Genomic DNA, 16,254 nt, shown 5'->3' with positions numbered 1-16,254 from the left:
TCAAGTGAGCTTACCGATCGGGTAAATTACCACACTGCAGTAGTTTTAGCGACGTCCGTTACACGGATGGTGATTTGAAAAATAATTTTTGGATAAATGCAGCTGAACATTATCCTCTTCAGGTAAAAGAGTTTCAGGTGGTGTCGTTATCAAACATGACAGTCGCGTTTCGCACACAGAATATAGTGCACGACGTTGAGAGTCGGCTTGCAAACTCTTGTAAAAGATTCGTTGCATATTCTTTAATAAAACTGTAAATATCATGGACAGAGTCCATCAAGTCCTTTTTACCGGAGGCTTGCAGTCAACTTGAGGTCAGAGAAAAGCTCATGGCCTTAGTAACAGTGAAGTGTCCGATAACTGCATCAGTAGAGAAAATATAGGTTTATGATAGAATTTGTTAGTTTCTTTGTCTACAGATGGAGCGCCAAACGCGATGAGAAGTAAAAGAGGTTTTCTAGTGCAACAGAATAGCAAAAAAATCTTTGTAGTATGGAGTGATATCAGAGGTGTTCATCACATGATTCTCCAGTAGAATGCATGTGCAAATTACTCATAATGTCATTTTCATAAATGTAATGAGTTCTGTTGTGCCTGCGATTAATTATATTTGGAAGAGAGGACTTTAAGACGGATAACTGAATCTTGACCATCAGCCAGTGAGGAAGTCTGCCTTATTACAGCGGTGCTTGCTGGATAGGTTTGAGTCACCTCTCCATATTAACTGAATCTACACCTACATCTGCATGGTTACTCCGCAATTCACACTTCATTGCCTGGCATAGGGTTCATCGAACCATTTTCATACTACTTCTCTACCATTCCACTCTCGAATGGAGCGCAGGAAAAAGGAACATCTAAATCTTTCCGTTCGATCTCTGATTTCTCTTATTTTATTACGATGATCATTTCTCCCTACGTAGGTGGGTGTCAACAAAATATTTTCGCATTCGGAAGAGAAAGTTGGTGATTGAAATTTCGTAAATAGATCTCGTCGCAAAGAAAACCGCCTTTGTTTCAGTGACTGCCACCCTAACTCGCGTATCAAATCAGTGGCACTCTCACCCCCATTGCGCGATAACACGGAACGGGCTGCCCTCCTCTGCACTTTTTCGATGTCCTCCGTCGTTCCTGCCTGGTAAGGATCCCACACCGCGCAGCAATATTCCAACAGAGGACGCTGTCTCTTCAGTGGGTTTGTCGGATCTTCTACGTGTTCTGCCAACGAAGTGCAGTCTTTGTTTCGCCTTTCCCACCATATTATATACGTGATCTATGCAACTTAAGTTGCTCGTAATTGTAATTCCTAGGTATTTAGTCGATTTATCGTATGCCCGAAATTTATCGTATTTCTTTTTGTACGCATGTGGATGACCTCGCACTTTTATTTGTTTAGTGGCAATTGCCACTTTTCACACCATACAGAAATTCTCTCTAGATCATTTTGTAATTGGAATTGATCGTCTGATGACTTTACTAGACGGTAAATTACAGCGTCATCAGCAAACAATCTAAGGGGGCTGCTCAGATTATCACCTAGATCATTTATGTAAATGAGGAACAGCAGAGAGGCTATGACACTACCTTGCGGAACGCCAGATATTACTCCTGTTCTACTCGATGATTTACTGTCTATCTGATGATAACAGCGCTTATCTACTGCTTGAAGTAGTTGAACTACAATGCTACTGGGAATATAAAGACTAATTTGAGAACAAGAGATGGTTAATGACAATAATTTGGATCCACATACGTGTCTGAAAGCTGCGTTCGACAATGGGAAACAGTGCTTGCTGCTCGCATACGTCTGCTCGCTACCTCGTCGAGGAGCGTGCTGCTTGTGCGGTCCTGATGTGGACGCTCTCATCTTCTAAGATAGTAACACCCATATTCACAGGACTGCCTTATTTGTTCCTGATTTGATGAACTCTGTCGCACATCGACTGGCCCCCAGATACCCGATTTTAACCGAATGGCAAAAGTCGGGGACTGCCGAGCGGTTCTAGGCTCTTCAATCCGGAACCGCGCGACTGCTACGTTGTAGGTTCGAATCCTGCCTCGGGCATGGATGTGTGTGATGTCCTTAGGTTAGTTAGATTTAAGTGATTCTAAGTTCTAGGGGGCTGATGACCATAGATGTTAAGTCCCATAGTGCTCAGAGCCATTTGAACCAACAGTCGGGGATCATTTGGGGAAGCGAGTGAAACGTAGCAGTCAGTGTCCCAGCATCTGGTAGCACCCTGCACCAAATGTTGATCCTCTGCAGTTCCTACTTCATTTTGCTACAATTTTTTAGCGGCACGATTTTTCTCTGTATACAACAGCATCATCCGCGGAGTGCCTCATGAAAATTCCGGCGTTATCTACTAGCTCACATATATATATATTGTGAACAGTAACGATCACATAACATTCCCCTGGGATGCACTTGAAGTTACTTTTACATCTGAAGATTTCTCTCCTTTCAGAATGACACACGGTATTCTGTTTACCATTAACTCTTCAATACAATAACACAGTTGGCCAGATATTCCGTAGTCCCGTACTTTGTTCATTATGTGGCACTGCGGATCTGTATCGACTTCTGAAAGGCATTCGATACAACTCTGCACATTAGATTGATCACAGAGATCATCAACCGACTCCAGTGCCATACGCAGCAAGAGAGGCGTTCTGCATCGTTATGTGGTTTATTGTTGATGTTACGATAGCGTACGTTCCTAACAGAGTCAACAAATATATTGCTTCCTCCTACGTATATCTCGCGAAACGACCATGAAGATAAAATAGAGAGATTCGAATCTACACGGAGACTTTACCAGCAATGTTCTGCCCTCGAACTATTCGCGACTGGAGTAGGAAAGAGAGAGTGACAGTGTTGCACAAAATACCTTCCGCCACCTACTACAGGGTGGCGTGCAAAATATACTGTAGATGTATAGACCTATATAATTATCAACAAGTGACCTCAGCTAGATGTAGCTACATAAAGAAACTTGTTAACCCACTTCCTCGGCGAATTGGGACCATTATCAGGGATTTGTCGGTGTTACACCATATTAACGTGATGATTAATTTTATGTTCGGTGTGCTTAATATTATCATTTACTATCTGTGAAAATACTGTGGGAATGTGACACAGTTTTATACTTTGCATATTGGATTCCTTTCAAAAATATGTTAATTACATAATTTTGTTTTTATATTATAGACAGATTTCATTCTTTTTGCTTCATAATATAGCTCGGGAATGAAAAATCAACTGGACAACGCCGAGTGAGCAGCGATATTACGAACATGCTCCCGATAGTGCTTTTCTAGCTCTACATTCTCATCTCTAACTATACCTCCAAAGCTATGATTCTGCATTACTTAGAGGAGACGATATGGAATAAAATCTCAATGTTTTCTTCTTTTACATGAATACAATATGATGCAACAAGGAGATCGTGGTCTTACTGGAATTTATCATAAGGCAGTTGCCTATCCTGACCATAAACAATTTATTGATAATCCGACTCTCACTGTATCATCCACAGAGCACAATGCTCATTGAAAAATGCATCTCCTTCCAGAATCAAGTGGTGTTTGGCAGAATTACATGATCAGATCTGGTACAAGATATGAAAAAAACATTATTTGTTGTTATAACTTTTTCACGAAAAGACAGATAAATTCAAATTAATTTTCTGTTTGGAGAAACCTCGGCGTAGTTTTTTTTTTTTCATAGTTGACTTTTTATTATTTTCCTCTTGCAACCGATTTTTACGTGTGGGTACGTTGTTGGCTATGAATTGTTGGTCATGGAGTTCTGTGTTTTGACAATGCTTCCGTTTTATCAACAGTCATCGAAGCAAAACAGTGTCACGTCAACACATTAATGAATCGTGTAGCGTTGTTATCTTTACCGCTTTATGTGTTCTGCACAGCTCACACAGCACATCACAGTCGTGAAGAGACACAGTCGCGAAAGGGGAAAGGCTTTTTGAACTAGCAACACACATTTGGTCAAGCAGTGGATACGTGACAGAAAAATGGTTGTCGCTACCATTGAAAACGGTTATTAACAGACAGACACAAATGAACTTTTTGCTGTCGTGTTAGTCATATGTGATCAAAACACTGGAGACATTCTGAAAGATTTCTAGTATAATTTATGAAACTAAAATTTATTACGATTAAGACAGAGTTTCAGAATCAGAGAAGTTCAACTGTTGTTCGTCAAGATATACCTCCTTGGCATTTCAGTATAGTTGCTTCCCCAGTAAAAGTCTTTAGAACCACCGAGCGAGGTGGCGCAGTGGTTAGCACACTGCACTCGCATTCGGGAGGACGACAGTTCAATCCTGCGTACGACCATCCTGATTTAGGTTTTCCGTGATTTCTCTAAATCGCTCCAGGCAAATGCCAGGAGGCTCCTTTGAAAGGGCACGGTCGATTTCCTTCTCCATCCGTACCTAATCCGATGAGACCGATGACCTCGTAGTTTGGTCTTCTCCCCCTAAATTAACCCCCCCCCTCTCTCTCTCTCTCTCTAGAACCCTAAAGGATTAAATATTTTGAGACTGTGTGCTGTATGTAACCACATTCAACACTTCATTTTGCACATTCCTACGAAATCGTTTTTGAAAACCAAAATTCAATATACAGAAAAAACTAGTATCTGAATGTACTGTGTAGCATTAATATCAAAGTATTGTTTTATTAATACCCACTATTGCAGAACTAATGCAGGAAAAGCATTTTGTTTCTCGTAGTGTTTTAAGTGGCTCAAAATACGTATTCTTCCTGTAAGGATTTAACTTGTGAAGGACTACTTAAAGGATGTGAAATGAACATGTTTGTTTTCAATTCCCTCAGAATTAAGAGTAATACACTACTGCCGCAAATCTGCCAATATTCGGTCAAGTTCGATTTCATGTACCCTTATCAACAACACGATGACTGCTGTAACGGCAAACAGGTGACTTCTAAACACAGAAATAATTATTTTAATGCCAAATGCAGACATTTATATTGTTGTACTTGTTTTTAAGAGGTCGTTCAAATTACCCATCTCACATAGTCGCTTATAGACCTTGACTATTAACAACACCAGCTGGAGCAACAGTTTTAGTATGAACAATACCTAAGTACTTACTTAACATTAACCTGTTTATAACTGGATTCGGAATTACATTATTTGTAGAAAAAAATCTACGTAAATGAATTAGAAATTCAACAGGTTAATATGTCAAAATAGTAATTAACATATTTTAATCTACAACTTAAAAGTGTTTCTGCCGTACAGTCCTTGAACATTGGGGAGTGTTTCCTATTTAATGCTATGTTCTGGTACTCACCCAGGAAAAATTCAGTTAAAACTACTTGCTTTGTTTACAATGTAAGGGAAATGTAAGTAGCTTCGTCTCTCTCCTACTGTTCACTATGAACTTACTGGAGAAATAAAATGTGAAGTGATTAATGCGACTCAACCTTTTAAAATAACTACATGTTATCAGCACCAGTAAAAAGAATTTACAAAGTTTTTTCAGTGGTTGTTATCCTATCCGAATTTCGTAGTCTTAAATTAAACGGTATAGCTCCAATTTGAAGTTTAAAGACAGAAGACTAAAAACTTCTGCCCGAAAGACAGAAGACTAAAAACAGTACTGCAGTTCTGAACAGAAGACGGTTTACGCAACTTACCAGTGCCCTTAGCCTTCGCCATTATGAAGTGCAGAGCTCTCTGGTCGCCGTACGAATGTCCGCAGATAGAAGTTGTCGAGAATCCAGAGGACTCCGCGACTTCCCAATTCTCTTTATCCGTCGAGGTGCTGCAAATATGTCAATATTAACGTGACGTGAAGCTCTCCTTGGAAAGGCCGTGTAAACGAAATGAAACATTGACCTCAATAAGCATGAAATCTTGCCGAATTAATCTGGCGCACCTTTCGTCATTATTGGAAATTCACTTTGTTGGAAAGTCTGACACTGACCTGGGAGAGAGGAGAAAGCAATTTTTAATTCTTTAAGCACGTCTTGGCTAATTAGAAACTCCGCAATACGAACTGAAGACTTAATTTCAGCCGTCTGTAAAAGAAGAAAGCAGAGTTTCTTGGCAATACGACCTTGCGAGCAGGCGTTTAAAATCTCAAAGTACCGCCAGGGAAAGAATCTGTAAGAATATTCATTTGGTAGACTGACAGGAAAAGAAACCTAACGACACAAATTTAAGTAAAGGTTTTTAACTGAGCAGTCAGTAACGAAGAATAATATTTGCTATGATGTACTTAGAGGAAAATTATTATTTATTACAAGCCGACGTGGTAGCTTTTACCACAGTAATTCATAGTATTAGCTTTAAAATAATGTTGACTATGGGAGATTATGGCACAAGATCCTCTTGGTGCTACATGAGAGGAGTGGGCTATGTGCCGACAGCGGAAGTCATCTTCTCCTCTCACCTTCTTCATCATCAACAACACGAAGAAAACACTGCATTACACTCGCACATATGATTTATACGAGTCCATTACAGTTATGACAATGGCACCCAAGATGCCCCTGTGTTGTCAGCTATCAAGGATTCAACCATTAAGTGAGACACATAGTTAAATAAGCGTTGTTAAGAAGTACAGCTCTATCATATAGGATGCCACAGTATTTAAAGCGCAGGACTTGTTTTGCAGAGAAAATGCCTTGCCATACACATTTCGATTTCTGACAATTTATGTCGCCTCTAGTGAATGCCGTTATGTTCCCACAGAAAGCGATACTCTCGACGGAATACGTTCTTTAATTTTATTATGGGATCTCCAATACTGTAATAAATCTTCTAATTTTAGATTTCAGCAATATGTGGTATATGATGGACTATTAATGTAAATTTCTGTGTACGTGTTGGTGGTCAAAATGTAAGACTCCCGGTAAAACAGAGTTCACTAGACTGCTGAGTGATAGTACGTTATAAGATTCAGAAGACTACATTCCAGTGGCAACAAAAATGAAGCTGAATATGTTAACATCGGTTATAAACTAGTGCCACATTTCTGAAAGTATTTATTTAGAGCACAGCCTTTTATGGAATTTAAAAGTGAGCGAGAAACATTGCACACAAGACGAGAATTTTGTTTTATAGAAAGATGCAGCAGTAGGATCGAGTAACTAATAAAGAGATACTCAACAAATCTCAGGATAAAACAGCTTTATGGCACAACCTGACTAAAAGGAAGGCATAGGATTTATGACATAATCGAGATATCAAAGAGTAGCTCATTTGGTAATAGGTAGAAGTTTCAGGAGGGGGTCGTATAGAGCGTATAGGGTTTGAATACAGTAATCAGGTTCAAATGAATGTCGGGACCAGTAGTAATTTTCAGAACATATACTGTTATGTAGAGCTACATGACACCAACATTATTGCTGATGACAACAATGACAACAATATATTCCCGCGATAAAACTAATGTTTCCTCAATCTAAGTGTTATTTCATTTATCTAAACAATTCCCCGACGGTTTCTTCCATCCCATGCAAAACTCAGGTCTGATCTCCCTTATGCGAATTCGTGCCGTGCAAAGACCTACCACCACGTAAAAACTGTACCACGTATAGCACTGGCAGAAGTTGTTTCAGCAAAACCTAGAAGGCTCTGGTTTTATATAAACAAATAGAAACCTTTCATCCACGTCGTGGAATAGCATAACAATGGCGTTCAAAAATAACTGAAAACAATAAAATCTAAGTATTCGCCGAGTCATATTAGTCTGTTTCATAGATTTTCTCGGTCTATATGCAAGACGATACGTGTTAATGGGATTCATTTGAGGCATTTACGTTTCGCTGATATCTTGTGATGCACATAATTTCACGACTGATATCGAAATAAAGTCGATCGCGACACCTAGTAACGCTTTCTTCAACCATACCCCAAATTTGTATCAAGTGACTTAATTTTGTTCGTCATACATCACACAATTTAAAACAACAGCAAAACATTGCTGATTACCTGCCGATTCAATGGATATTGTACCATACGGTTCTTCTGAAGCTGTATTACAGGATTCCTGCAAGAAATCTAAATTTCGAGTGTTGAAGTCTGTTTAATCCTTTAAATGGTTCAAATGGCTCTGAGCACTTTGGGACTTAACAGTTGAGGTCATCAGTCCCCTAGAAGTTGGAACTACTTAAACCTAACTAACCTAAGGACATCACACACATCCATACCCGAGGCAGGATTCGCACCTGCGACTGTAGCGGTCGCGCGGTTCCAGACTGAAGCGCCTAGAACCGCTCGGTCACACCGGTCGTCTTTAATCCTTCACAGCGTATTTTTCTACCATGGATTGAGGATCATAACTAACGACTACAATAGGTTTGATTGGTACCTACTAAAATGAGATTTTCATTCTGCAGTGGAGTGTGCGCTGATATGAAACCTCCTGGCAGATTAAAACTGTGTGCCGGACCGAGAGTCGAACTCGGGACGTTTGCCTTTCGCGGGCAAGTGCTCTACAAACTGAGTTACCCAAGCACGACTCACGCCCCGTCCTCACAGCCTTACAGTTTCATATCAGCGCACAATCCGCTGCAGAGTGAAAATCTCATTCTGGAAACATCCCTTACGCTGTGGCTAAGCCATGTCACCGCAATATCCTGCATGGTTCGCAACGTAGAAGACGAGGTACTGGCGGAAGTATAGCTGTGAGGACGGGGCGTGAGTGGTCCTTAGGTAAATCAGTTTGTAGAGCACTTGCCCGTGAAAGACAAAGGTCCCGAGTTCAGCGCTCGGTCCGGCACACAGTTTTAATCTGCCAGGAAGTTTCGGATACCTACTAATTTTGCTATGCCAAAATGACATGTATAAATAAAGGAAGCTGTTGTGCAATACTGAAATTCACTGAAACGACTGTTTGGAAAAGTAACATTTGTTTAGCAGATCGTAGAGTACGAAAGATCATGTTTTACACATGCAACTGAAACCGAAACACATCAGCTTAATTAATCCTGCTAAACGAAAATATATTACATTTTCCGTTACTTCAAAAATATTCAGATTTGAAAAATCTAAGACGAATTTTGGAATCTACACATAATTTATTTTAAACTTTATACAGGGCGTCTCTGTTATGGGTTCTCAAGCGCATTTTCTCTGGTGTTTCGGCGGATATTTGCAATTCCATTTCTGCTAACGTGTAGCTGGAGTAAACTCAAACAACTTCTGCTGATTAAGCCTTGCGTAAGACGCCCAACGTCGACGGAAAGCGTCAGTTTGTTTCCCGCTTCAAACGAAATGACTTCTAAAGCTGAATTTTACGTGGCCATTCGACAGAGCGGTAAAAAATTAGTCTAGTGCGTTATTTGCTTTATCGATACGTACTAACGGCAACAGTACAATAACAAGAATAATCAGTACGCAAGAAGCGCTTGAGCAGGGGTTCTGCATGGTGGTAGCAGTCAGCACGGGCCAGGGCGTTCTGTCGCTGCCGGAATATCGGTTATTCCTCCTGTTCCACTGTCCCTGTTGTCTGTCCACGGTAGCTGTGCGGCTGCCGGCACGGTGGCGCTATCCCTCTGTAATAAGAAAACTGAGTAAAGGAAACAACTAGCAACTTGAACGGATGTCCTGTGACGTCTGCCCAGATCAAACGCAAAGAACGGTACCGAACAAAAATGAAAAAAGGAAAAAAAAACAGTCAGCGCGACAGAATGTCAATCCTAATGGCCCGGGTTCGATTCCCAGCTCGGTCGGAGATTTTCTCCTCTCAGGCACTGGGTGTTGTGTTGTGGCGTCAAATGTAACGACTTGAACCCGCCGAACGGTCTACTCCACGGGAGGCCCTAGTCACTCGACTCTCGTTGTTAATAGTTAATACAGCCGATAAAGCAAATATCGAACTAGACTAATTTGGGACAGCTCTGTCGAATGAGCATGTAAAATTCTGCTTGAAGGGTCATGTACACTCCTGGAAATTGAAATAAGAACACCGTGAATTCATTTTCCCAGGAAGGGGAAACTTTATTGAGACATTCCTGGGGTCAGATACATCACATGATCACACTGACAGAACCACAGGCACATAGACACAGGCAACAGAGCATGCACAATGTCGGCACTAGTACAGTGTATATCCACCTTTCGCACCAATGCAGGCTGCTATTCTCCCATGGAGACGATCGTAGAGATGCTGGATGTAGTCCTGTGCAACGGCTTGCCATGCCATTTCCACCTGGCGCCTCAGTTGGACCAGCGTTCGTGCTGGACGTGCAGACCGCGTGAGACGACGCTTCATCCAGTCCCAAACACGCTCAATGAGGGACAGATCCGGAGATCTTGCTGGCCAGGGTAGTTGACTTACACCTTCTAGAACACGTTGGGTGGCACGGGATATATGCGGACGTGCATTGTCCTGTTGGAACAGCAAGTTCCCTTGCCGGTCTAGGAATGGTAGAACGATGGGTTCGATGACGGTTTGGATGTACCGTGCACTATTCAGTGTCCCCTCGACGATCACCAGAGGTGTACGGCCAGTGTAGGAGATCGCTCCCCACACCATGCTGCTGGGTGTTGGCACTGTGTGCCTCGGTCATATGCAGTCCTGATTGTGGCGCTCACCTGCACGGCGCCAAACACGCAGACGACCATCATTGGCACCAAGTCAGAAGCAACTCTCATCGCTGAAGACGACACGTCTCCATTCGTCCCTCCATTCACGCCTGTCGCGACACCACTGGAGGCGGGCTGCACGATATTGGGGCGTCAGCGGAAGACGGCCTAACGGTGTGCGGGACCGAAGCCCACCTTCATGGAGACGGTTGCGAATGGTCCTCGCTGATACCCCAGGAGCAGCAGTGTCCCTAATTTGCTGGGAAGTGGCGGTGCGGTCCCCTACGGCACTGCGTAGGATCCTACGGTCTTGGGGTGCATCCGTGCGTCGCTGCGGTCCGGTCCCAGGTCGACGGGCACGTGCACCTACCGCCGACCACTGGCGACAACATCCATGTACTGTGGAGACCTCACGCCCCACGTGTTGAACAATTCGGCGGTACGTCCACCCGGCCTCCCGCATGCCCACTATACGCTCTCGCTCAAAGTCCGTCAACTGCACATACGGTTCACGTCCATGCTGTCGCGGCATGCTACCAGTGTTAAAGACTGCGATGGAGCTCCGTATGCCACGGCAAACTGGCTGACACTGACGGCGGCGGTGCACAAATGCTGCGCAGCTAGCGCCATTCGACGGCCAACACCGCGGTTCCTGGTGTGTCCGCTGTGCCGTGCGTGTGATCATTGCTTGTAGAGCCCTCTCGCAGTGTCCGGAGCAAGTATGGTGGGTCTGACATACCGGTGTCAATGTGTTCTTTTTTCCATTTCCAGGAGTGTAGTTTGCAACGGGAAACAAACCGACGCTTTCATTCGATGCTGGGCATTGCATAAAAGACGTGATAAGCAGGATTTGCTTGAGCTGACTCTAGCTACATTTGCGAAAACGAAACTGCAAATACCTGCTGAAGCTGGAGGAAATACGCCCGACGGCCTCAGGAGAGGCACCCTACATACCGATTATCAGTCGTTTTAAATTTCGTAAATACCACGTTTGTTTTGTTTTGCTAAGATGGGAGACAGAGTTTTGGGAATAATAGTAGACTCTAGTAATTTTGCTACGACATTGACATACACTAAAAACTCTTTTAAGTTGTGTTGAGGTTCTCCAACCCATTGGACAATCGAATGATTATTGCCACAACATGTTTCGGGACAACGTTATCCAATTTTCAGGAGGAGTCAGACGGGACTGAGTTTTAATATTTGCTATAGAGAGCATAATAGAAAGAACGACTCGTCACCTGTAGCAAAGCATCTTAAAAAGAAGCAGCATTCGTGGGGGGATATAAAGGAAAGCATGAGGGTGTTGCACGTTGAAGAAAAAGGTCGGTTGCTATCAAATTTAGAAGAGGTAGAGATTTATTGTGCCTTGAAAGAGGAGTGCGTCGTCGTTTTAAATGAGAGGACGAAATTACCTAAAGGGTATTTCCGGGCACAATTTAGCGATATCCTCTTTAAGGAGCAGCCATCAACATATTTTACCTAGTGACGTTTGATTTATGCATACTAATTCCGTTTAGATTGCTGCTTGGAGATAGTTTTAAGTTAGAACGAAGGTGGACTAGACAAAAGTCATTTCTCAAACATTTTATGACAGATAGTAGCACATTCTTGTGATGTTTTATGGTTTTAGTTGACAATGCACGTGTGAAGTTTATTTATTTTTGTGACTAGGCCTAATGGTATAACATTTTTTAAGGTAGTTGATAACTAAGGACATCCGTAATCCTTCTATTTCTGTTGGTATAAGGAGGATTGTTTTATCTGGTTTCCTTGTTTTTGGCGCTTGAAAATAGGATGACGTTGGCCCGAAACATGCTGCGCCAATAATTACATGATTTAAAATTGGGCTGAATTTCCTCAATATTTCTTGAATAAAAGTTGTATGATGGCTCCACATAAATTATCTTTTAGTTAATATTAATGTAAATTAAAAGTGAACTAGCCTTCAGGCAGCCTAAATCTGGTGTTAAATATATCTTTATATATTGTTTCGTGACCTCACATGTTGGGAGACGTACGTCCTTAAATACTGCAGAGAGTCGCCAACGCCACTTCACAGTGAATTGGTTTGTGGTAGGTTGTGTAGACCTGCCACACTTTTAATTTCTCTGAATACTATCCAAGAGAATATTGGCAGCTGTCTATACACAAACGTCCGATGTTCGTTGTTACTGTCTGTATCTGTTCCAAGATTTTTTAAAAAAATATTTTGAGATGATGTAATTTTCCGGCTTACAATTACTTATTCTTGAACCCAACGTTCTTAACATGGCATTGCAGACTTCCACAAGTTAAATTTGTAGCGTGGTTGAACGGAGGCACAGGTTTTATTTTCATCGAACCCAAGCACAGTTAACGCCACAGTCTATAATGTGACAAAAGTAACAGGAGTTTGGCAAACTAAGTAGTGTTATCAGTACTAAGTAATCAGTATGTCTGACACGATTTTACAAGTATACAATCAGTTTGTATTGCCAAGTACGCCTTATGGCAGCGAAACATGGACACTTAAAATGGAAACTATTCGAAAACAGTTTTGATCAAAGACCAGTGGAGAGATGTATGCTGATTACGTCTACGGGAGAGAGGAAAATAAACAAATGAACCGCGGAACATACTGAGTGTGGCTGTAATGAAGATTTGCAGGACGTATAACGAGGCGAATCTATGACAAATGCATCGAAGATTGTAATAGCTAATGGGACACCAAAACACGACTACTGGGAGGCGCGTTGATGAAATAAGAAAACAGGCAGGAGCAATCAAATGGTTCAAATGGCTCTAAGCACTATGGGACTTAACACCTGAGGTCATCAGTCCCCTAGACTTAGAACTACTTAAACCGAACTAACTGAAGGACATCACACACATCCATGCCCGAGGCAGGATTCGAACCTGCGACCGTAGCAGTCGCACAGTTCCGGACCGAAGCGCCTAGAACCGCTCGGCCACAGCGGCCGGTGCTGTAAGGTAGAGTGTAGAGGAAAAGGTTACGAGAATGTGCACTTAGTAGAAGGAACGAGATAAGAGAAAGACCACTGCGGCCGACAAGCAGGAGCAATATGGATTTATTTTGAAAACCGCAAGGTGGGGAAAGGTCTTGGAGAGACCTTCGTTTGGAAGTGTACGGCAAGTCCCTGATAATGGTGATCGTGGTTTTACGGAAGGCAGAGCCCGAGAGTGTTTATTAATAGTAAGATGGTCCCTTTACTAACTACAGTAAGACTTGCAACGAATGTACATAGATTTAACACAAAAACTGTTCCGATTTTAGAAGTCCTTGATTGTACTGACAAATAAAATTTTAGGTTTTTAATACTAAAAGAAGTGTACTTGTGATTTTTACTGAGTATTTTGTTCTGAAAGTTTTACAGAACTTTTGCATCACACACACTTTCAGTAGATGTAAACTCTTAGATTAATTTTTGTTGTTGTTGTTGTTGTTGTTTGGTGCAGCTCTCCATGCTACTCTATCCTGTGCAAGCTGCTTCATCTCCCAGTACCTACTGCAACCTACATCCTTCTGAATCTGCTTAGTGTATTCATCTCTTGGTCTCCCTCTACGATTTTCCCCCTCCACGCTGCACTCCAATGCTAAATTTGTGATCCCTTGATGCCTCAAAACATGTTCTACCAACCGATCCCTTCTTCTAGTCAAGTTGTGCCACAAACTTCACTTCTCCCCAATCCTATTCAATACCTCCTTATTAGTTACGTGATCTACCCATCTAATCTTCAGCATTCTTCTGTAGCACCACATTTCGAAAGCTTCTATTCTCTTCTTGTCCAAACTAGTTATCGTCCATGTTTCACTTCCATACATAGCTACACTCCAAACAAATACTTTCATAAACGACTTCCTGATACATAAATCTATATTCGATGTTAACAAATTTCTCTTCTTGAGAAACGCTTTCCTTGCCATTGCCAGTCTACATTTTATATCCTCTCTAATTCGACCATCATCAGTTATTTTACTTCCTAAATAGCAAAACTCCTTTACTACATTAAGTGTCTCATTTCCTAATCTAATTCCCTCACCATCACCCGATTTAATTTGGCTACATTCCATTATCCTCGTTTTGCTTTTGTTGATGTTCATCTTATATCCTCTTTTCAAGACACTGTCCATTCCGTTCAACTGCCCTTCCAAGTCCTTTGCCGTCTCTGACAGAATTACAATGTCATCAGCGAACCTCAAAGTTTTTATTTCTTCTCCATGAATTTTAATACCTACTCCAAATTTTTATTTTGTTTCTTTACTGCTTGCTCAAGATACAGATTGAATAGCATCGGGGAGAGGCTACAACCCTGTCTAACTCCTTTCCCAACCACTGCTTCCCTTTCATGTCCCTCGACTCTTATGACTGCCATCTGGTTTCTGTACAAATTATAAATAGCCTTTCGCTCCCTGTATTTTACCCCTGCCACCTTCAGAATTTGAAGGAGAGTATTCCAGTCAACATTGTCAAAAGCTTTATCTACGTCTACAAATGCTAGAAACGTAGGTTTGCCTTTCCTTAATCTTTCTTCTAAGATAAGTCGTAAGGTCAGTATTGCCTCACGTGTTCCAACATTCCTACCGAATCCAAACTGATCCTTCCCGAGGTCCGCATACCAGTTTTTCCATTCGTCTGTAAAGAATTCGCGTTAGTATTTTGCAGCTATGACTTATTAAACTTATCGGTAATTTTCACATCTGTCAGCACCTGCTTTCTCTGGGATTGGAATTATTATATTCTTATTGAAGTCTGAGGGTATTTCACCTGTCTTATACATCTTGCTCACCAGCTGGTAGAGTTTTGTCATGACTGGCTCTCCCAAGGCCGTCAGTAGTTCTAATGGAATGTTGTCTATTCCAGGGGCCTTGTTTCGACTCAGGTCTTTCAGTGCTCTGTCAAACTCTTCACGCAGTATCTTACCTCCCATTTCGTCTTCATCTACATCCTCTTCCATTTCCATAATATTGTCCTCAAGTACATCGCCCTTGTATAAACCTTCTGTATACTCCTTCCACCTTTCTGCCTTCCCTTCTTTGCTTAGAACTGGGTTGCCATCTGGGCTCTTGATATTCATACACGTGGTTCTCTTCTCTCCAAAGGTCTCTTTAATTTTCCTGTAGGCAGTATCTATCTTACCCCTAGTGAGATAATCTTCTACATCCTTACATTTGTCCTGTAGCCATCCCTGCTTAGCCATTTTGCACTTCCTGTCGATCTCATTTTTGAGACGTTTGTATTCCTTTTTGCCTGCTTCATTTACTGCATTTTTATATTTTCTCCTTTCATCAATTAAATTCAATATTTCTTCTGTTACCCAAGGGTTTCTAGCAGCCCTCGTCTTTTTACCTACTTTATCTTCTGCTGCCTTCACTACTTCATCCCTCAGAGCTACCCATTCTTCTTCAACTGTGTTTCTTTCCCCCATTGCTGCCAATTGTTCCCTTATGCTCTCCTTGAAACTCTGTACAACCTCTGGTTCTTTCAGCTTATCCAGATCCCATGTCCTTATATTCCCACCTTTTTGCAGTTTCTTCAGTTTTAACCTACAGGTCATAACCAATAGATTGTGGTCAGAGTTCACATCTGACCCTAGAAAAATCCTAGAATTTAAAACCTGATTCCTAAATCTCTGTCTTACCATTATATAATCTGATACCTTTT

General features: G+C 41.7%; 1 protein-coding gene across 1 annotated transcript in view; it reads right to left on the bottom strand.

Annotated features, from left to right (window-relative positions):
• LOC126267863 (odorant receptor 43a-like) overlaps positions 1–5,710 on the bottom strand; it is a 76,900-nt gene extending 71,190 nt beyond the window's left edge. Inside the window, exon 1 of the mRNA XM_049973173.1 lies at positions 5,689–5,710. Within this exon, the coding sequence (XP_049829130.1) occupies positions 5,689–5,710 (22 nt within the window). The remainder of the gene's footprint in view (positions 1–5,688) is intronic.
• Between the last annotated feature and the right edge of the window lie 10,544 nt (positions 5,711–16,254).

This window comes from Schistocerca gregaria, chromosome 4 (assembly GCF_023897955.1).
Source record: "Schistocerca gregaria isolate iqSchGreg1 chromosome 4, iqSchGreg1.2, whole genome shotgun sequence".
Lineage (NCBI taxonomy): Eukaryota > Metazoa > Arthropoda > Insecta > Orthoptera > Acrididae > Schistocerca > Schistocerca gregaria.
Note: the sequence above shows the minus strand (reverse complement) of the source record. Positions and strands in the feature narration are given on the sequence as shown.